This window comes from Budorcas taxicolor, chromosome 2 (genome assembly GCF_023091745.1).
Source record: "Budorcas taxicolor isolate Tak-1 chromosome 2, Takin1.1, whole genome shotgun sequence".
Classification (NCBI taxonomy): Eukaryota; Metazoa; Chordata; class Mammalia; order Artiodactyla; family Bovidae; genus Budorcas; species Budorcas taxicolor.
In genome coordinates, this window is record NC_068911.1 from 63704644 (window position 1) to 63727128 (window position 22485).

The window sequence follows — 22485 nt, forward strand, 5'->3', positions numbered from 1 at the left end:
GGGGCACACGGAGGAAGAAACTGGCTCTGGGCTGAACTCTGGAGCATGCCTGTGTTTAAATAGCACAGAAAAAGGCAAGCTAGCAAAGGAAAAGCATCTTTTCACCTGGACACGTGAAAGATATTCTGTGTTCAGGCTTACTTAGTTTCTTTTTCTAAGCCATAGAGGAATCAAAGTGGTTTAGCATTTGTTTCCACACAGTCATATTTCTGACTGTATGGAAAAAAAAAATGAGAAATGAGATAGAAATAAGAGATTCCTTATTTAAATGAAGCAGAACCTCTCAATAAATTAATATGCAATCAAACCTTGCTACATTCAAGTTCAAGATAATTTCTATAATTAAACTATTTCATTGACCTTGGAGTCTTCAACAAATAAAGGCTTATAAACCTAGAACCTGAAAATGCACATAAATTATACGGGAGCTTTATTGTAACATGATCTGACCTGCATTTGTTTTATTACCTGCTACTGACAACACTAGAAACCTATAGTCAGGAATTACAAAAACAACCAGAAAGTCAAACTGACTTATGTGCAAGAACTTAGAAAAAATGAAATATTTATGATAAGGAAATTAAAATATTAATTCATTTCTGTTTTAACATCTAAAGCAGGACAAGCAACTAAACTTAGGGTCAAAATTAAACAGAGCTATTATTTTATTTTAAAAGAGAAACAGTGATGTTTCGTATTTCTTCTCACATACTTTTAAAATCATGTGCCTCTTTTCAAAGGCGTTCAATTTAAATTTTTTTAGCTTTTGACCTATTTTCACTATTTTGGGTTCTTAAGTCAGAGGACAAGGACACTGACATAGGAGGCCCTGAGTTCAAATTCAAATTCTAACAACTATTGCTCATACTTTGGTGTAAGCTACTGTACCTTCAGAGCCTTAATATTTCTTCATCTGAAAGACAAGAACAGTATCTATTCCACAGCATTCTGATCAGGATTAAAGGAGACTGTCAAGCAGAGCACCTAGCAGATGCTTTATAAATGTTAATTCCTTTCCCTATTTTGTCTCCCTCCTCTTTGATGTTTTAACATCTACAGCATTCACATGTTTGTTAAAGTCACCTTCTAAGTGCTTTTCAAAGAAGAGGGAGACTCTTATCTTGGTTAAAATATGATGATATCATAATCCTACTAGTTTTGATCAGTGGCCTTTTGAAATGCTATCATATTTTACTTTATGGAACTGGAAGATCCTTCAAGAGAAGGACTACCATTCTTTGAAATCCTACTGTCTCGTGGACAAGTAATATTTATAATGTGGAAAACATATTATACAACAATGTTAAAAAGCATTAGGCATATCTGGTATCAAAAATATCCCAGGAGCTATTTACATTTTTGGCTCTGGAATCAAGAATTGAATGATCATGATCTTTTGGTTAGTTAATGTTTACATCTTTCCAACTATTTTTAAATTAATTTCTATTTGTGTTCATTGACTAAATAACAGATTATCAATAATAAATTAACAATAAATATAATAAATTAATAATAAAACAATTATTAACCATAGCTTTAGACAAATAATAAAGTCTGTCTCAAATAAATTTGTACTAGAATTATTTAACTCTTTATTATTTTAAATTTGTGTGCATTTTCTTTTTCTGTTATGACACCTTTGCACATACAGTATTTCAAGTATGTTTACATAGGTTCTGTTAAAGCCTACTAAGAAACTCTCAGCATCTAGGGGGTATCTGAGTAAGTACTAACAGCCATTCCACCATATTAGGCTTTCAGCATTTCAGATAGAGACATCACTGGCTGGACCTGAATATCCTCACAGATCCTAAAGGCATAAAGTGTCACTGGCCAGAGAAAAAACACATTGGTTTGGTTTTCCTCTACAATGTTGCAGCTCATTTGGTCACTTCTAACTTCTGTAGAATCTATCACACTGTAAAACTTGAGTAAACAGAGACCATCCTCTCACAATGAAGGAAATTAGTTCACCTAACCTGGTTAACAATTAAGCCTCTATTTCTTTCTATTCAGTACAAGATTTGGCTATTTTTACCCTCTTGTAGAATTACACCTCTCTCATATTTACTATCACAAACAAGGATCCTACAGTTTCTTATCTCAAAGGAAAAAGTACACTTGTTGGCTGCTGACATCTACCAAAAGGCAAAATTGTTGGCTCTGGAAAGGAAAAAAATGTTTTTCTTTAAATAAGTAATTATAGGTAAATTATTTTACTTCCTCTCTCTATCCAATCAATTTAGAATTAAGAACATATTACTTCATGATACTATGTAAAATTACTATGTAATTTCCTTACATAGTAGTAATATAGTGGCATCCTAAAATAAAATATAAAAAAAATTTAGGTACTATATATACTTTCTGAACATTTTGAAAAAAGGTACAAAAATCTAAGCACCTTTATGAAATACTTCATGTTTACATTTCCAAAATTAGGTTTAGACCTTTAGATTAGTCAAAAGCTTTTAATTCCATTTAAGAGGTTTCTAATATCCAGTTTCTTCCCTTCTTCATTTTCATCATTCTAACATTCATTAGAATCTCCATCAAAAGGTAATAAATAGGAAGAGAAGGGAAAGAACAATTCATTCACTTTAATGCTTATCAGTCAGCTAACTTAGAAATTTATTTGTGAAGAGTAAGAAAAAGTAGGGGGAATATAATAGAGTAAATCGATACAGTGATGCTGGGAACTATTTTTCTACTTCATTCATCCACAGTAGCAATCTTCTTCAGGCCTGGCTGAATACAGACTTTCCACAGCTCACAATGTTTTCTACCAAAATTCTTTCAATCTTCTTACACACATGTATGGAGAGCTGGCTGGGGCCAATACTATTCTGGTGCTGGGAGGAATGAAACAGAAGTCCCTACTGAGGATCCTACTTTCCAGTAGAAGGAGATAGCTAACTATAATGTTAGATAATGCTAAATGCACGATGGAAAAATCAAACAGGAAAAGAGGGATATGGAGAACCCAGAGTAGGAGTTGAATTTTTCAAATCAGTGGTCATTTACCTTCATGCACTTCCCTAAAAAAACTACACATATCTATTTTTCTAGGCACCAATTTATATATTAAAAACACTGCTAGTAACATAGACATATCATAATTTTTATTGGTGATATGATCAACTCTCCAGTAACTTAATATTATAATGATCAAAGAGGAATACTATAACAGCATTAAAATATCGAAAAAAGATTTTTTTTCATATCCTGTCTTGATTAATCTGTTGAATTTTGACTGGCAGAACAGCTCTTCAATATATGGTACAACTGACTTTCAGTTACATTCCAATAGTGGCTGAGAAACAGTTATGTAGGTTTCTTCCCCCTTTAAGAACTTTGGCTATAATGGTCAAATACATTCCAGGCTGGCTGGGCTATCTTGGGCAACATGAAGTTCCTAAGAACTCAGAAGAATGACCAGGTCCTGTTACACAGACAGGCTTGTCAAATCAAGCTTCAGCTGGTTACTATCTTAACACAGGTGACCTCAGTGACAGACACAAAAACCTCCAAGATGAGATCTCTAGTGCTAGCAAATTCCTCATAGTCCCAGCATTTTATCAAACCAAATATTTTAAGCAGTAGGAATATCAGAAATTCTACCCCCAAAAAAGAATACCTCCATGGTGATGTGACAGGCTCCCTCCATTAGCGAGGATTTCTTCTCTAGCAGCTGCCTGTATTTGGAAACAAAACAACAAATAGACCACTTTGAAGTGAAAGAGTAAGACTCAACTCTCAAAGGAAGAACAAACGTTCTGGGTTAAATAATAAACAGGAAGTCTAATTTTCTTTTCTATTCAGTTCAGTTCAGTTGCTCAGTTGTGTCTGACTGTTTGTGACCCCATGAATTGCAGCACGCCAGGCCTCCCTGTCCATCCCCAACTTCCAGAGTTCACCCAAACTCATGTGGATTGAGTCGGTGATGCCATCCAGCCATCTCATCCTCTGTCGTCCCCTTTTCCTCCTGCCCCCAATCCCTCCCAGCATCAGGGTCTTTTCCAATGTAGAGGTGGCCAAAGTATTGGAGTTTCAGCTTTAGCATCAGTCCTTCCAATGAACACCCAGGACTGATCTCCTTTAGAATGGACTGGTTGGATCTCCTTGCAGTCCAAGGGGCTCTCAAGAGTCTTTTCTATTAGGCTAACTGTATTTTAAAAAGCTACTAAAATATGCAGCCTAGCTTTATAAATTTTTTTCTAGTGAACAGTCACAAATTCTACAGTTGTTACTTTAAGATTCTAGAAAAGAAAAAGGGGCAAAATGATGAATTCAGCAGCACTAAATGATTAAAAACAATTTTAAGAAGTTTTGTAAGGAGTCGGGTCCTACTCTGAAGTAAACATCTCACGATACCAACAAACATTTATTGACTGCTTATGGTATGTCCAGAAAAGTAAAAAGCAATTTACCTGCAATAATTCATTTATTTTCACTAAAGCCATATGGAATAATTACTTTTATAAAGAAAACAAAGCTAAAGAAAAAGAAAACAAAGATAAAGAAAACAAAGCTTAGGTGGTTAAATTACTCCCCTATTATCATACAGTGTACACAGACTCAAGATTACTTACAAAACTATCAGGGATTAATGATAAACTCTGATGGAGAACATCTGTTAGGTCACTGTGTGCTCTGGCTCAGCTGCCTCCGACTCTTTGAGACCCATGGACTGTAGCCACCAGGCTCCTCTGTCCATGGGCTTCTCTACGCAAGAACACTGGAGTGGGCTGCCATGTCCTCCTCCAGGGGATCTTCCCAACCCAGGGATGGAACTCATACCTCCGTGTCTCCTGCACTGGTAGGTGGATTTTTTACCACTAGCACCCCTGGGAAGTCCTTGCTTTGGGACAAATAACTTGTCAGGCTTCTGGATATCTAAATGTGTGTGGGGGGAGGTGGGGAGGTGGGGGGGGGGGGGCGGGGGGCGGGCAGCAGCGCACAGGCCCTTGTTTTATCCTCCTAACATGTTAGGCTCTAACTAGTCTCCTTATAAAGCAGGAAGGTTAGAAAGATAAAGACTTAAAGCAAAATACAGAATGGCTGAAGTACAGGGTGAAAAAAGGGTTACAGTAACTGGAATTACACTCAATTACTCATGAATGTGTAGCAGATATGAGGTTAAAATCCCTACAGTGAGTGCCTTGTACCTCTCAGAATCACCTGGATGTGTATAAGCCATCAGAGTCAGGCCACAGTAGAGGCGGCCCTCCCTTCAGGATGGACATCTCATTGCGAAGCAACATATAAGAACTCTCATCACTTAGGACTTAGGGGTTTTCAAATGAATCATACCTACGCTCACCCTACTCTAAGAGACTGTATCTTCTAACAAATTATTTTAAGTAAAGCAATAATTACTTGAAACCAGGAGCACTTAGAGAATGACTGTTTGGCTTGGGAAAGAAGGAATACTTTCACTTCTATAGTATTAATACTATGGGGAAGGGGACTGAGTAGCCAGAGGGCAACACGAAGTCACGAAAAGGCTAAAGGGACAGGAGAGGATTCGAACTTTTGAGGATGCTGGATATGCTCATTATTTTGATTGGGGTGATTTCACAGGGGCATACCTATGTCAAAACCCGTAAAACTGTACACTTCATAGACTGTTTACTATATTTCAATTATACCTCAGAAAAGCTGTTTTTTGTTTCGGTTTTTTAAAAAGGAGGCCTCAGAGGGAGCCAACCAAACCCTGTCTGTGGTTTGGGCCTAAAAGTGTGCCACTGAAAATCATCTTGTGGTACCGTCTTTGGCAGGCAGGATACAGTTAACGTGACGACACCTGAGGTTTAACAAGCCCAGTCTCCTCCCACTTCCTCCATACTCTAGTCTGTTTATTCCACTCTAGGCCTTCTTGTCATGAGAAACCTTGATTATCAAACAGAAGGCTTGACAACAATTAGAAGCTTGAGGCTTCTACATTTAAGAAATGTAATAGAAACTGCTAGCAAATGAACCTCAAAGCCCGACATATAACTTTAACTTTTAAATTAAAATCAATTAAAATATAAACTGAAATTATAGCAACATCGACCAAGAGTTTTAGAGCTGCTGACCTCTAAAACTGCTCAGTTTTAGAGCAGTCACCATCTAGAGCTGGGTGGGCTGCCAGAGTAGTATTAATGATCCCTATAGTCTTCACTGGACTTCCCTGGTAGCTCAGAGAGTACAATGCAGGAAATCTGGGTTCAATCCCTGGATTGGGAAGATCTCCTGGAGAAGGAAATGGCAACCCGCTCCAGTATTCTTGCCTGGAAAATCCCATAGACAGAAGCCTGGTAAGCTGCAGTCCATGGAGTCGCAAAGAGTCGGACACATCTGAGTGACTTCACTTTCACAGTCTTTATCATTTAATTTAATCAGGTATTATATAAGTAATAATGAAAGAATCACAGACCACAGGATGTTAATTTTAGAATATTGATTACAGTATGTGTAGGGAATATACATTTTAGACTTCTAATTCAGCATTCAATTCAGTGCAAATATTATGTTTTTCATTTCTATGGGCTATCACCAAGGTAAACCACAAGTTATTAAAGAGAGTCAAACTAAAATCCATAAGTTGACAGTAAAGTTTATTTAAATTAATAGAAGAATATAAGAGCTATATTCATGTACACAAAATTACCTCGGTTTGTTCAAACACAGTCAGTGGGTCACTGATTCCCCTGTAGTTAAAGGCAAAGTAGAAATAGATACATGCACCTGCATCATAAGTCTGTGTCACCCTAAAAAACAAACAGACAGAAATCCCCCACAAGGCTTTGAGTGAAATCAGATTCAGTATCTACAAACTTAAAGGCAGTATCGTCTGAATGATTTGCTTAATCCACAACCTCATTCTCAACCTACCCTCCTACTCCATGGAAGGAAAACAGATTTGCTAGATAAAGGATACCGATGAACTATCTGTACTATTTTCATAACTTTTTTGGTAAGTCTATACTATTATCCCAAAAAGTTTTAAAATTTTAAGATGATGTAAATATTTCTCCAATTGGCCTGAAATAAACAAAAATTCCACTTCCTCAGAAAGGATTTTTGTTTTTTTTTTTACAAAGTATATTGCAGTTAAAGACAGCTCCAAAACAGACATCATGGAACTTGGTGATCCCTTAAAAGCCTTCTGAACTTCCTCAAAGTTAAGAGAAATAAATATGAGAACTTAAAACTAGAAAACAAGAAAAATGTTCAAATACCAAAAATGATTGGGTAAAATACAGCATCTTCACCAAGTTCACATTAATAAATTAGTATTGACTTTGAAAACAAACTGAATGACACAAAGCCTTAAGACAGTGTCTCTGAAGGGTTTATACTCTAGGTCCCATATGTGAGGATGCTGTATGTGTGTTTGCAAAAGATATCAAGAATGTTAGATTAATAAATCATATACATGATATATATTTGGGCTTTGAAAATGCAATTAGGTGAAGCATTTAAAAGGGAGCTAAGGTAATCATAGTCAGATCTCTGAAAGCAATTTACAGAGGTTCCCACAAAGAACTTAATTCAACAGAAGGAGCAAATATAGAGGAAATACTCTTTTTTACTACACAATACAAATAGAATCTAATCTAAAATTTTAATGGCCTTTTAGGCCAAATGTTAGGTGCCTGAGAACAGAAGAAATGTACTGTTTAACAATGCTACTGTCAATTTGCCAGCTGTGTTTTTCTTCTAGTGTTAATTCACACCCATAAAAAAGATCTTTTGAATGTTTACATTTTAAGTACCAGATTTACAAAGTTTAAGACAAACTGGAGAACTATGTTAACTACAAGGGCACTATCACTACAGATGACCATGTTTAAATAATATAGAATGAAATGAGTTTGCAGCAATTAGAATATATGTATCACTCACATGAGAATCATCAACATCAATAAACAGAAAATATAATTAATATTAGTAGAGCACTGCCACCTTCCCACAAACCCAACATCTATATTACACAATTCAGTTTTCAATAGAGAGGTAGGCTTCTAAAATTACAGTAAAGCTTGATTGATCAGTATCTCAAACAAAGTAGAAATGACAACATTTTTTGAAAAACCTTAATTTGGGACCATTTCAGAAAATGACTTAGAACTAAAACGTATTAACAGCTCACTTCTTTCACTTAAGACACTTAAATACTAGTGTCTTCCAAAATCATCTGAACAGAGATAGTGTTGTTGCCGAAGTTGTTATATTATTCTTTAATTTCTAAAAAAAAAGTGCTCTATGTACTTTTCGAAGTACTGTACTTATGTTAGACTCACTGGCTAGTAATTTCTTCCCACAAAATTTGTTCAGAAAATTTAGGGTTAGAATTCCAATTCACAAAATAATTTTTAAAAGACATAAATGATGTAAAATCAGTAAATGCATGCTACAGCTGAATTCCTCAGAATCTTTGATTTCAATGAAATCTACAACTATTTGAAATTAATTTCAGAATAGCTTTTTTAAAAATGATTTAAAAAGTTCATCTCACACATTTAAGCATTTACACTCAACAGAGAATAATCTCCTTAGCCACTGTTAATCAGCCCAAATCAAACTCAAGTAAAATTAAACTCTACTTAAATGTTAGTTTAATCAAGTATGTGCTATTAAAACTATATCTAAAACTCCTATTTAGCAAAACACTCAATTAACTTAGACTTTGCACATTCTAAACTTTGATTTTATAAGATAATTATAGAAGCTAAAGCATTACGCTTTTATCAGAAAATCCTTAAAAAAACAGCCACATAATAAATGCTGCTGCTGCTGCTAAGTTGCTTCAGTCATGTCCGACTCTGTGCGACCCCACAGACGGCAGCCCATCAGGCTCCCACCATCCCTGGGATTCTCCAGGCAAGAACACTGGAGTGGGTTGCCATTTCCTTCTCCAATGCATGGAAGTGAAAAGTGAAAGTGAAGTTGCTCAGTTGTGTCTGACTCTTAGCGACCCTATGGACTGCAGCCCACCATGCTCCTCTGTCCATGGGATTTTCCAGGCAAGAGTACTGGAGTGGGGAGCCACTGCCTTTCCCACATAATAAATGACATATGATCAATTCAGAATATATATAACAATTATATCCACCTGCAGTACAATACATAATGAAGATCCTTAGGCCTTGTGAGTACCATTTAAAGAACCTAGATTTAAGTGTTGTTACAGAAGGTGTCCTAAAGACAGAATATGTTACTTCCCAGTCACTTTCAGTAAGTAGTAGTTTATCACAATGGTAGTCTCATAATGGAAGGGGAGATCTCAAGAGATGCTGAACAGGGAAGAAGGGCAGAAGAAGGAAGAAAGGATATCTGTTAAGCTGAGGCTTGACATAACAAAAGAATAAAAAATCCTCAATTTGACAAGAATACACCCTATTATTTTAAATGCTTTAAGCTTTACTATTAATAAATGACTTTTGGATTAGTGGGTCCGATTTGTTCTCAGTTTTATAAATATGTGGCTTGACAGACTAGACAGTCAGGCCTCTTATTCTGTGAGTTCACAGAGAAAATTAGTATCAAAAGACTGGATACAAAGTGCCCCTTATCAAGAAAACATCCTTTGGGTCTGCTGCTGTTTAACTAAGAGGACAAGATTATTAGTTAACTGTGATCCAATATGGATCATAACTGTCCCATGTGGAAGACATTAACCATATGTGGTACTGTAAATTTAAATTATTTGAATTAATGAAGTTTAAAATCCAGGTCCACAGTCATACCAGCCACACTGCAACAGCTCAACAGCCACACGTGGCTTGTGGCTACCATACTGGATAGGACAGATACAGAACATTTCCCTTATCACAGAAAGATCCATTAGAAAGCAACGAGTTAATCTTCATTTGGATCTTCTGGCTCCTCTCATTCCTATATTCCATACCCAATGATTTAATCAACAACAGACAAAGTGGTTAAAATGCTTTTTCTCTACTAAAGAAAGAGCTATATTGAATACGTTTGTAATTTACAGTTTCTTGACTACCTATGAAATTTATAGTTTCAGTGAATGAAGAGGTCCAGGAGTTCAGACATTTGACTCTCTATCATGGTGCTGTCCAGACAGGGCAGGAGGCTCACTTGTGGAAGGGTGTTCTACTTATGTTGGGCTTAGAACCACTGTAAAAATCCTAGTTTAGCTGCACAGTCCTAATAAGTCACTAACATGGCAAGTGAAGTTTAGGAAAGCCTGCTAAGTGGAACAGACTGAAGCTTTTCCTCGCTCACAAATTACACTTTTCCATTAATTTTAATAAGTTTTTTCAGAATAAGAAGTAAAAGAACAACAAAAAAACTCACCTGCATGTAGAAAGAGGAGCAAACTGAACACCTTTCTCTTTGCATTCTCTTGTTATTCTTTCTTTTACATTTCTACAGAGATCTACAACCCTAGAAAACAAGAATGGAGTTCAATATTAAGTTTTCACATGTTTCAAAAATTCTAATAATTACTGGTTTATCAGCATACTTCAAGTCAGAAATTCTCTTAAACTTTTACGTTTATTCCTTCAAGAATGAACAAAAGTCATGATTATTCAAACTGAGCCTTCCATTCAAAAATTTAAGGGAGCAAAGCCCTTGCCCTTTTTGTCACAGGAAAGACAGAAGTCAGAAGAGTATACTCAGGTCTCCTGAAGATAACTTTCCTACGCTAAGGAAAGTCCAATTTTGAAATAAATTTAACTGTAAGATTTTAAAAACTTTTTAAAAAGTTCTAAGAAAATAGTAATGATAATTCAATTCTGGGTCATAGGAATACCCCAATTGGTGCTAGTGGTAAAGAATCCGCCTGCCAATGCAAGAGACACGGGTTCGATCCCTGGGCTGGGAAAATCCCCTAGAGGAGGAAATGGCAACCCACTCCAGTATTCTTGCCTGGAAAATTCCATGGACATAGCAGCCTGATGGGCTACAGTACATGAGGTCACAAGGGGTCTAACATGACTGACCATGTGCATGCACACGCACGTGCACACACCCCCCTCACACACACACACAGTCTATACCCATGTCTAAGAAGTCTTCCTTAGTTTAAAAAGAATTTCATTAGTAATCACACTACTATACCAAATGTTCAACAGATTATTTTCAAGCACTAGGCTAAAATCCAGCTCAACAAAGACTTACTGGATACAAATTATGTGTTGGGAGGGAAGACTGGCAATATTTAACAATATTACTCTATTTTTTAATGTGAGTTGTAACATATTTTTATAACCATATATTTTGTTTCATCTGGAAAATAAGACTCAAAGTATACATAAGGCATTTTACTCTCCAATAAATATCGTGGCTACATATTGATGATGATTCTGTGTTTTAAACCTTGGTCCTTAGAATAGAAAAGATGACCAAAAGTTACCTATACTTCCAATAAGAATGAAGAATAAATAAAATAAATATGAAAAAGGTTGTAGTCTTTTATTAGCATGTCAGTTTTATAAATATAGTGTCTAAAAATTCTATAAATTCTGACTTTACAAAACAACATTGAAGTTAAATTCTGCTTTATTCTGCTTAAGGCAGATAAATAAAATCTGCTTAATCTTAGTATCTATAGGAGTTAATGTGCATTACAAATTTATAAAGATAATAAATTCTTTATTATGACTCTAGAAAATGGAATTTATGTACTACTTGAATAAAATACTTTCTAGAAATTATTTGTATAATTCTCACAAAGCTCATGCAAAGGTCAATACAGTCCATTTGGACCAATCACTATATATGAGGTAAACATAACTGTGTATACTTTTAAATTCTTACCTGACCTTATTAGCTAATTTAACACTACTGACCATTTCTTCATTGAAAAAAATTTCCCTTGGCTCCTCTCACAGCACTGATTTTCCTCCACATCTTCTAGACTGCATTCCTTAATTTCCTTTGTTAACTCTTATTTGGATGACTAAATGAATCCTTTGTTTGTATCCCTTCAATGTTGGGGTTCCCTGGAGTTCTTTCTCAGGCCTTCTTTTTTCCTTCATTCATTTACCTGAAAGTGTATCTACTCCTTTGGTTTTAATCACAAATCTCAAGCTGGTATCTCTAAAATCTTCTTATCTCCAACTTGGATCTCTTAAGCAGCTATTTTTATAGACTACATTCTTACACTATTCCAGAGTTCATTCACAGGACTTTATACAGAATATACACTGAGCACCTAACAGGTGCAGTCACTGTGCTAAGGCCACAGAGGAACACATAAAAACTAGTAAGACCAATAATCTCTTAAGAGATTTATGAACGAAAAGGCCAAGCAATCTAATAATGTGTGAGGGTTGCAGACTCCAATCCCACGGTTTGCTGCTAAATATGGTCTTTACCTAGCTAAAGGTTTAAGAGAAAGCAAGTTACTAAATGGTAACAAGTAAATTTTAAGTCAGGAATATAGCTGCTTTCACTTAGTTTTACTTATTAATACTTTCGCTGAAGATATTGTTTTAAAAGAAAACTAATCAAGTATGTAGCCCTGTATAAAACAGGTAATAGTCAGTGAGTTGAAAAGAATATGTCAGAATATACAAGGAAAGGATAAAGAAAAATGAAGAGAGAGTGCATGATCAGTTTCCACAGTTGGAAGAGTTTAAAGACAAAAGGGAAATCATCAGTTAGCAGGAATTGATGACAGGGAAATTCATAATACTGAAGAAGTAATACTACACTAACCCATTTTCCCCAGTAAGGAAAACTATTAAAGACTAAAGTGGTCTCTGAGACAACTATGAACAGCTCCCAAACTATATCTGCTGTTCAAAAGTGTCAGATGTGGATGAGGTGATAATTCTTTTTATTTATAAGATTTATTCCCCCATTAAAATTTAGCATCCAAAACTGAATGCTATGAATTTAACAGACTGATACTCTAAATTTGATTACTATCTTATGGTGCATGGAGTATTAGCATCAATACACTGAAGTCAAAACTCATAGTAGATGAAGACAATGTGGAAAAGTAAAAAGTTTTCTGGGGGAGGGAAAAAAATGAGGTTAAAGTCGAACAAAGATGTTAAGGTAGGTAACACCTAACAAGTGTGTTCAGTGGGATCTGTTGGATCTCATATGCTTTATTACAGATTTAAAATAGTAAATTTTATAAAGAAAAAGTAAAATGTACCTAGAATAAAAATGTACTAACAATTTCAAGAATTTCCTATTACTGAATGAGTTAACTCACAGGTCCATTTTTAATAAAACCATTTCACATTTCCTAATCAGCTTTTACTATATTTCCCTAACCAATATTTGTATGTATACATGTATGTAATTTTAAAAAAGAAATTATACAGTTTCTTAAAATTGGATTTCTTTCAGAAATCACTTAAATTTAAGCTAAGATCTTGCTTAATAGTACACATACAAATATCAAAAGCTAAATGATATAGTACAATAGGAGGTTGTATTTTGGGGAGACTTTCTAGAGAACATTTAAGCACATTAACCATTTAAGAATTTAAATCGAAGCTAAGTCAAACCACACAATGACATTTAGTGTTCAATAAAATTCTTTAAAATGTAAGTTTCAGTAATACCACCCTTCTATGGGGCATGGGCAAATCTAAAATTTTTTAAATGGCTTGCAAATATGACATTCTGATGAAGACACTAATTTAAATAAAAGTGATTACCTTCTTTCAATGCTTCTTTACAAAATTTTAGAAGTTTACATATTCACACACAAAGATAAATTAGTTTAGCAACTTGCATAGCATATTTTAATAATATCAGGCATTTTGTTTCATTTTACCTGTCCCAAGGAGCAGAAGTCTCAAAAGATTCTCCTAATACATAGTATTCCAAACCCAAATCCTGTTAAGACATATACACAAAAATCAAGGAATTATAACAGATGCAGAAGTCCATAATATTAGTAGTATTTCTTGTTCACTGTTAGTACTTCGTGTTTCTAATTTAACCTTCTGGACTCTTTACAATCTACCTCAAAAAAGTATGGGAAAGTGGTCCCAAGTCCAGGATATAACCTCCAGGAAGACAGAAACTTTGTCTTGTTTTCCTCTATGCCCTTGACACCAGGTGGAGTGCCTGCAACATGGTAGGCACTCAAATATTTCTCTAATGAATGTAGTCTCTACCCAGGAACTGCCTGTGTGCACGCAGAGAACACTAGCAGGATAGATTTTAGTGGCCTAAATAAATAGCGAATTGACCAATACCAAAAAGTGATCATTAGGAACAAAGGAGCAGGGAGACAGGGAAGTCACAGGCAGAGGGGATTAGAGAAAGGAAAAGATATCTTCTTCAAATCAACTTTTCTTTAAAAATAAACTCAAGAATAGAGTGTTTCTCTTTGTAGTGACTAAATTGATAAAACATCTGGACCCATCTCAGCTAGGAAAATATGTTTTATAGCATATAAAATATATTGCTTATATAATAAGTAACTTATACTACTAAATTTTTTACCCAGAATACAATTCTGTTCTCATATCAAAACTGGAAAGAGTCTAAGCTACCGCAGAAGGGCAAAGGTATGAAAGAAAACTTTATTAAGTAGAAAAATCATAGACTCATGTTAAATTACAATAGGTTAAAATTTAAGAAAATAAAGAAAATTTTATTCACTTAAAATAAGAAAATGTATTGTTTGCAACATAAAATGACAAGGGAAATATGAGATAACTTACTCGAATGTATGCAATGACATAGGTCAACAAATAACCTCTCTGTCCATTATCTTCCCCAGCTGCCAATCCCCTGTAATTAAAGAACAAACTGAATATATTTCAGATGAACTATTAAAAATAAATAATACTAACCAAACTGATCAATACCTCAAGATAACTGCTTATAAGATTAACAGAGATTACATCTCATTTTAATTTCAACCCTATTTATCATAAAGGTATAAATGTGCTATCAAGAGAACAGGCTTGGACAAAAGAATTTTTAATGTTTAGTTTGGTAATTAATTTTAAACTTTTATAGCCACCAAACTAGTAAACCTGAGTGATATAAACTCAACCAATTCTATTCCGACTGTAAAAAGAACAGAGACTCAGCCATGAGAAATAAGCTTAAATAATCTTCACAAGGACAAGATACTTAAAATACTCCTATTTTACTCATATTCTAATCTGTATATTCATGTATTATAGTCTTATTCATATATAAAGATCCGCGGTGAATGACTACTATCTTCTAACACCAAGAAGTTTCTTGAATACTTGAGCATATACCATCTGGAATATTAGACATGGTGTTTACTTTATGGGACTTATCATTTAAAAGACAGACAAAACATGCAGATATTAAAATTTATGAAGCATCATACAGATAGGTACAAGAGCAAATGTATGAACATATCCATTTCAACTGGAAAGTAATTTTATACATAGAGGATGTATTTGGTGATCTAGTTAGAATTAATCCCATATAATGTATATTTCAGTCCAAGTATTCTATTTTTTAAAAGTCATTCTAATTTTAAAAGACTAGGAATGACTGATTTCCACTATCTTCAATACAGAGTCTTTGATTTTGCTTTTTTCCACCACTAGGCAGAAATTAAAATTTAAGTAGTTTTAGTCAATTAAATAAAACTTACCCCAAATTCTCAAAGCACCCACTAAAAATCCCTCAATAAAAATGAATGGAAAAATATCTTTTCTTGCGGCCTTCTTGGGCCATGATGGAGGGTTAACTTTCATGTCTCTCTTCTCAATACACTAGGAGATTCCCTGATGACTCAGATGATCAAGAATCCACCTGCAATGCAGGAGACCTGGGTTCGATCCCTGGGTTGGGAAGATCCCCTGGAGAAGGAATGGCTACCCATTCCAGTATTCTTGCCTGGAGAATTCCATGGACAGAGGAGCCTGGCGGGCTACAGTCCATGGGGTTGCCAAGAGTCAGATGCGACTGAAGTGACTTCCACTCTCAATACACTAACTGCACCTTCTTGGTCTCAGGATGCTGGGCCCTTAACTGAGGTATTGCTTAAGACTCAGGTTTTGAGCCTCTTCTCATTTCTCTTATGAATTCAATTCACGCCTTACAGTTAAATCCTTTCTCCCCTTCAATGTTTTGCCTGACATCGGCAGTAGGCAGTAAGTAAATAATACAATGCATATATGTACCTTTGTTCTATACAAATGTGCATGCGTGCATGCATGCTAAGTCGCTTCAGTCAAGTCTGACTCTTTGTGACCCTATGGATTGTAGCCTGCCTGGCTCATCTGTCTATGGGATTCTCCAGGCAAAAGGGCCTATGTAGTAGCTCAGATGGTAAAGAGTCTGCCTGCAATGTAGGAGACCTGGGTTTGACCCCTGGGTCAGGAAGATCCCCTGGAGAAGGAAATGGCAACCCACTCCAGCATTCCTGCCTGGAGAATCCCATGGACAGAGGAACCTGGAGGGCTACAGTCCTTGAGTTCATAGAGTCCGACATGACTGAGCAATTAAGCACATATGCCTCCAGGAGATCTTCCCAACCTAAGGATCAAACCCACTTCTCCTGAGGAAATACTGTAAGGCAATTTTAAGCTAGGACATATTGGCTAGATCAGATATGCCACTATTACAGCTGAATACACATAAATTAGTATCATCCAGAAGGAGTAGTAAAGACTTAATAGGAACACCTCTAGTCTAGAACTACATGGGAACAGGGTATAATGAAATGAAGGGGAGGTGTTTGTTAATAGAATGTTAAGGAGCAAGGAAAACAATTTACATCAGGCAGCTGAGATTGAAAAGTAAGGAGAAATAGAAGACAGTTCTGGGTTAGATGCGTATGGATACGAGGTTGGGGTAGGGAGTCAAATAAAGTTCCAAAACAAAAACAAAACTAGTCAGAAAATTGCTGTGGCAAGTGCTTGGAAAAAAACAGATGAACCCAAAGAAGGAAATGGCAACCAACTCCAGTACTCTTGGCTGGAAAACCCCACAGATGGAGGAGCCTTGGCAGGCTACAGTCCATGGAGTTGCAAAGAGTTGGACATGACTGAGCAACTAACACTTGAACAGTGCAGCATATGTAATCAGGATCAAAAGAAATACAGAAGTAGATACCAATACATCTGTAAACTTACTACATGATAAGTTTCAACAACAAAAATCACTGGCAAAGAGAAAGATTAAGTGCTCCTTGGAAATTCACTCATTGAAATGATAATGATGGTGACCATTAAAGAGCAGATTTTTAAGTGATTATTACTTTTTCTCTGCACTTTTCTCTGTTCATTTTTTAAACAATAAGCATATTTAAAATATCATGAAGTTATCAAAATTGTGGGAAAAATAACAGGATAAACAATATTCAAAATGTATACACATTTAATAAAATCATGACAAATTAAAAAAAACAAAAACAAAAAACAACAACAGACGAACCCATACTTCAGGTAGATATGAACTGGAGTCAGACACTGACTCCGAGAGAGGAAAAACCCTATTGATAGAAGAAACAGACACAGTTCATGTAAAGGAGAGTGAAGACTAGGAAAGGGTGCAAGAGACTACTGCTCGGAATCTTTGAGAAGCTGCATTCTGAGTACTTGGTGAGAAGTAACAGGTATAAACATTTAGCAGACCTGTCTATCATTTTAATATCCGGCCTACTGATATAAAATATAGCATCCATATATATCAAGATGAGAAAGAGTTCAACTTTGCAGCCCCAGGTCAAAGCTATTTTTCTTTAGATCCTCTTCTAAATCTGACAAAGGGAAAAAAGAATCTGTTTCACTTGGAATCTAGTACAACAAACTACAGAAATATGCTTTTTTAAAAAAAAAATCTAAAACAGGAAAAAACTAGATGTCCATTCTAAATTCATAAACCCTTGCAAAGAAAAGCTGCTCTGGCTTTGCTTTTCTGAATCACAGGTTTCCCTACAAATTTAGCTTTTTGGAAGATCTATTTTTTTTTAAAGGCTTTCAGAATTACTATAAGATAGAGTATCTTACCAGCCAGAATTACTTTAAGATACAATATGTAAACCATAGTAGGGCTTAGATTAAATGTTTGTAACTTGCCACTTCTGCAGCCATTTCAAAAAACTATACTTAATTTCAACTGCCTTATGTTATCCATCCCCTACTTCTTACCCCTCTACCACAAATTTTAAATATCAATTAACAAGGTTCTTAAATTTAAAGCTGTTTCATGAAGAAGGACTAGGAAGACTATTGAAATAGGAGTGAGACAATTTTTTTACATAAAAGAGCCATCTGGTGAACCTAATCACTCACGTTAAATTACATCAAACAACTTAAGCACTTTAAAAGTAACACTTTAAGTATAACCCTTTAAAAACAGTAATATATTACCTTAAGACCTATGCTAAATGTCAACACATCTGTCACAGTTGGTGACAGGCAATGTTTATTCTGCTTAGTTCTTAGAGAATTTAAAATATGTTACCAGCAAACATGGATAAACAACCAAGAGTAAGATTATTCAACATTTGCTATTATATTCTGTTGGATCATATGTGTTCAAAGGTATTTAACAGTGTTTGGGTGGGAGTGGAAGGCAAAAAGGTAAACTGAGATAATATACAAAAACGTTCTCGACTGTGGTGGAAACAGAGGATAAAACGAAAGAACAGAAAACAAAGTACAGATTAACAATGCCCTATTCCAAACAGTGTCAGACTTTATTTTTGGGGGCTCCAAAATTACTGCAGATGGTGATTGCAGCCATGAAATTAAAAGATGCTTACTCCTTGGAAGGAAAGTTATGACCAACCTAGATAGCATATTCAAAAGCAGAGACATTACTTTGCCAACTAGGTCCATCTAGTCAAGGTTATGGTTTTTCCAGTGGTCATGTATGGATGTGAGAGTTGGACTGTGAAGAAAGCTGAGTGCCCAAGAATTGATGCTTTTGAACTGTGGTATTGGAGAAGACTCTTGAGAGTCCCTTGGACTGCAAGGAGATCCAACCAGTCCATTCTAAAGGAGATCAGTCCTGGGTGTTCTTTGGAAGGACTGATGCTAAAGGTGAAACTCCAATATTTTGGCCACCTCATGCGAAGAGCTGACTCATTGGAAAAGACTCTGATGCTGGGAGGGAGTGGGGGCAGGAAGAGAAGGGGACGACAGAGGATGAGATGGCTGGATGACATCACCGACTTGATGGACGTGAGTTTGAGTGAACTCCGGGAGTTGGTGATGGACAGGGAGGCCTGGCGTGCTGCGATTCATGGGGTCGCTAAGAGTCAGACACGACTGAGCGACTGAACTGAATTCAAAATAAAATACATAAGCTAAACTAACTTATGAAAACTTCATTAGAGAGAAACTTAGTGATGCTTTCCTTCAGCTAATCATGTAGGAGAAATGATTGAGAAATAGGAGTTGGCAGGGTAGCATCTTAAATAAAAATATCCTTGAATCTTCAGTGGCTGAAACAAAGAACTAGTGCCTAGAGAAAACTAGGGAAAAACCAGGACTTCTTCTAGAAAACCACATGAAGATAAAAGTATCAAAAAATCAGAAGAGCCCTAAGTCATCTGCCTAGAGACAGCAGAGAGTTGTTCAATACAGACTTCATCTACATGAAGGGCACCAGATGGAAGGATACTACAAAACTAATTATAAAAGATAATTAAGAAGTCACAAATGATAGTAATGAAAAAACCACACTCCCTTTACCATTGCTTTAAATAGATATCTCATTTACTATAATCTATTCTTAATGGATGAATTTGATACAAATTTTTTTTCAGTATAAACAAATTGCTGGAATTAAATCAGTAGTTCTGGGTCTCACTATCAGTATCTAAAGAGAGCTGAATCATCTTAAGAGTCCCTCTTACTTTTAACTTGTAAATGGCTGATGTTATATGAGAAAAACAAAACTGGCATTACATGGAAAGCCAGTTCACCACAGCTGGTAGTTCAAATTAAATAAAACTGACAAAACAGTTTAGATAAATACTTGACGATTAAAACACACTGTTTTAAGGGCAACATAGTAATCAGGCATAAATAAAGCAGTATAAAAGATGGCAGGGGAAAATAAAGTATTCTGGTTTCATTAATCCTTCCAGCAAATATTTAATCAAGCATTTAGTATATACCAGACATCAATGGTGATGCCCCAAGAGGTAGGTCATGCCCTATAAAAATTATGTGTGCATGAGGACAAAAAGGTCTTTTGTCACCATCCTATACCTAGTCTAACAGGAAATGTGCCATGTAACTAGTAAGGATTTGCTGGCTACTCTGAACTGAGACTAGAATTATAGATTCTACAAAGTGCAATTTGTGTGTGTGTGCACAGAGGTGGGGGTGGGAAGTAGCAAGGTGAACGGAAGCAAATTTAACCTTACAAACAGTGAGTAAAACATTAAAGCATCCATTTCCCTACAAATGACTCTGGAAATTTTTTGAAATCCCAAATAAATATTTAAATATACAAAGAAATAATTTTTTTAAAGTTTCAATGTCTAATATTTAAGGCTAAGTAGATATATAATATTTGATTTAGATATAAAAGGTTTTCATTTGACTCTTCTTGTTTCTCACTAATATCATGAGTTTTCAGAAAAAAAGCTTTCAAATCAAATTGCATACGTACTCAACATAACTTAAAAACTAAAAAATATGTACATGTACATTTCAAAAAAATTTCAGAATTAGCCTGATATCCAAGCCACCCAATCATTAAATGAGTCTTTATAGTACTCTTAACTAATTTGGTTAAAACATCAATAGTTCCCAAAGAGTACTAAGGAGAAGAAAAAGTGAAAGATTAATGAATTTCAGTTTTTCCTAAAAAAAGTATAATTCCACTAGCCAATTTTAGAAGAGGGCAAAAATAAAACTAAAAGATAATTTTGCAATAATCAAGCACAATTCAAAGGTACACTAAAAATTAAGCCCGAGATCTTTTTCTCTTAAGAACGCTACACTTTAATACTAAGTTCAGAAAACCTTCAAGACAAAGGACTGAATATTATATATGAGGAAAGCACATTAAAGCGGAGCATTCTAAGATACATGGCTCCAAATTAAGTGTTCATTTGTTCTCATAAAGAACAGCAAAAAAAAAAGGCGGGGGGATAAAAGTAAATATTTACATAGAACCCAGATTAAAGATAATGTATATGATATATTTCAACCTCTGAAATTAGGAAGAACAAAAAAAAAGACTGGTATCCAGAAAACTGTCAGTTTATTATGTACTTAAAAATGAAGGGAAGGAAATGTAATCCTGATAAATGGCGTTTTCACTATAGTTCTCATCCATCAATCTTATAATCCATCAGACAGACAGACAGAAACCACCCAATCATTATTCAGTTGGTTATAAATGTGAAATGTTTTCTATTTCTTTATACTAGCACAAAACAGTAAGTGACAGGGGGTGGAGTACAGATAATTTATCAAACAGTTTTGATTAAACACAATTTCCTTTTAAAAACATAGCATGTTTTATACATATACTATTACCACTAAATAGCAACATGACTGAGCTTTTTTCTACTTCACTTAGCACAACAAACAGTTATAAAATTATCATTACTGAGAAAATACAATAAAAGATTCACTATGTCATGTATAAGATTAGAATGGTCAGAGCAACATACCAATTTAGCTTCCTACAAACCAACACAATATTTTCAGTTGACTGTCATTTATGAACACAAATTTAATATTTAAAAGAGTTCATTAACAACTGCTTGGAGATACCAGAATTTCAGTTTAACTTTCTCTTGGCATTATGAACTTAAAGCCATACCCAAATTTTGCAGCGATGTCATACACTTGTTTTTCATGCTGAAGAACCTTCTCACGATCCCCCTCAAACAGCAATGTAGCGACACTTAGCTGATTTGGATCAAATCCTTTAAACTACAAAAGAATGTTATTATTACTGATAAGTTTCAGCCTACAAAACAATAAATCAAAATACATTTTGCTCTTTTTTCCTTCTGATCTCAGCTCAAACATACCAGCTCTTCAAAATTTGAGCTTTGGAAGTTTATACGTCAATCAAAAAGAATGCTTAAAGTACCTACTTAGGTTATCACAATAGAATAGTTCTATGGAAAACGGCTTCATTTCAAAGTATGCCGAGGTGTCAATTACAATGATATTTTGGTAAGGAAATACAAGAAATAACTTGCAAGAATTATAACTGTCCCAAAGAATCAAATAAAACTACCAAAATGATTAGAACATAATAAAGTAGTATTATATTGAGGACATTTGGTGGCAGGGAAGTAAAAAACCAACAGCATCCTTAAATACCACCAATAACTTCTTTCTAAGTAATATTTTCAAAGGAGATCTTATATCTTCAATTAAAAATACAAAATATCTAAGAATAATCTTAACAGGAAACACATAACTTTGTTAGGAAAACACGTCTAAAAAGGTGAGAGAAACATACATTCTCAAGCACATAAACTAAGTATTATAAATCAGTCAGTTCTTGTGTAAATTAATATATAAACTGCTGCTGCTGCAATTTTAATAAAAAACATCAATAAGCTTT

The 22485-nt window shown here is 35.1% G+C and overlaps 1 protein-coding gene across 1 annotated transcript in view; it reads right to left on the reverse strand.

The window, feature by feature from the left end:
• The window catches only part of AGPS (alkylglycerone phosphate synthase), a 129139-nt gene that overhangs the window by 13071 nt on the left and 93583 nt on the right, over window positions 1-22485 (reverse strand). Inside the window, exons 14-19 of the mRNA XM_052663808.1 lie at window positions 21727-21839; window positions 14661-14730; window positions 13763-13824; window positions 10315-10404; window positions 6656-6755; window positions 3638-3695 (exon numbers count right to left, since the gene is read on the reverse strand). Coding sequence (XP_052519768.1) covers window positions 3638-3695; window positions 6656-6755; window positions 10315-10404; window positions 13763-13824; window positions 14661-14730; window positions 21727-21839 — 493 coding nt within the window. The remainder of the gene's footprint in view (window positions 1-3637; window positions 3696-6655; window positions 6756-10314; window positions 10405-13762; window positions 13825-14660; window positions 14731-21726; window positions 21840-22485) is intronic.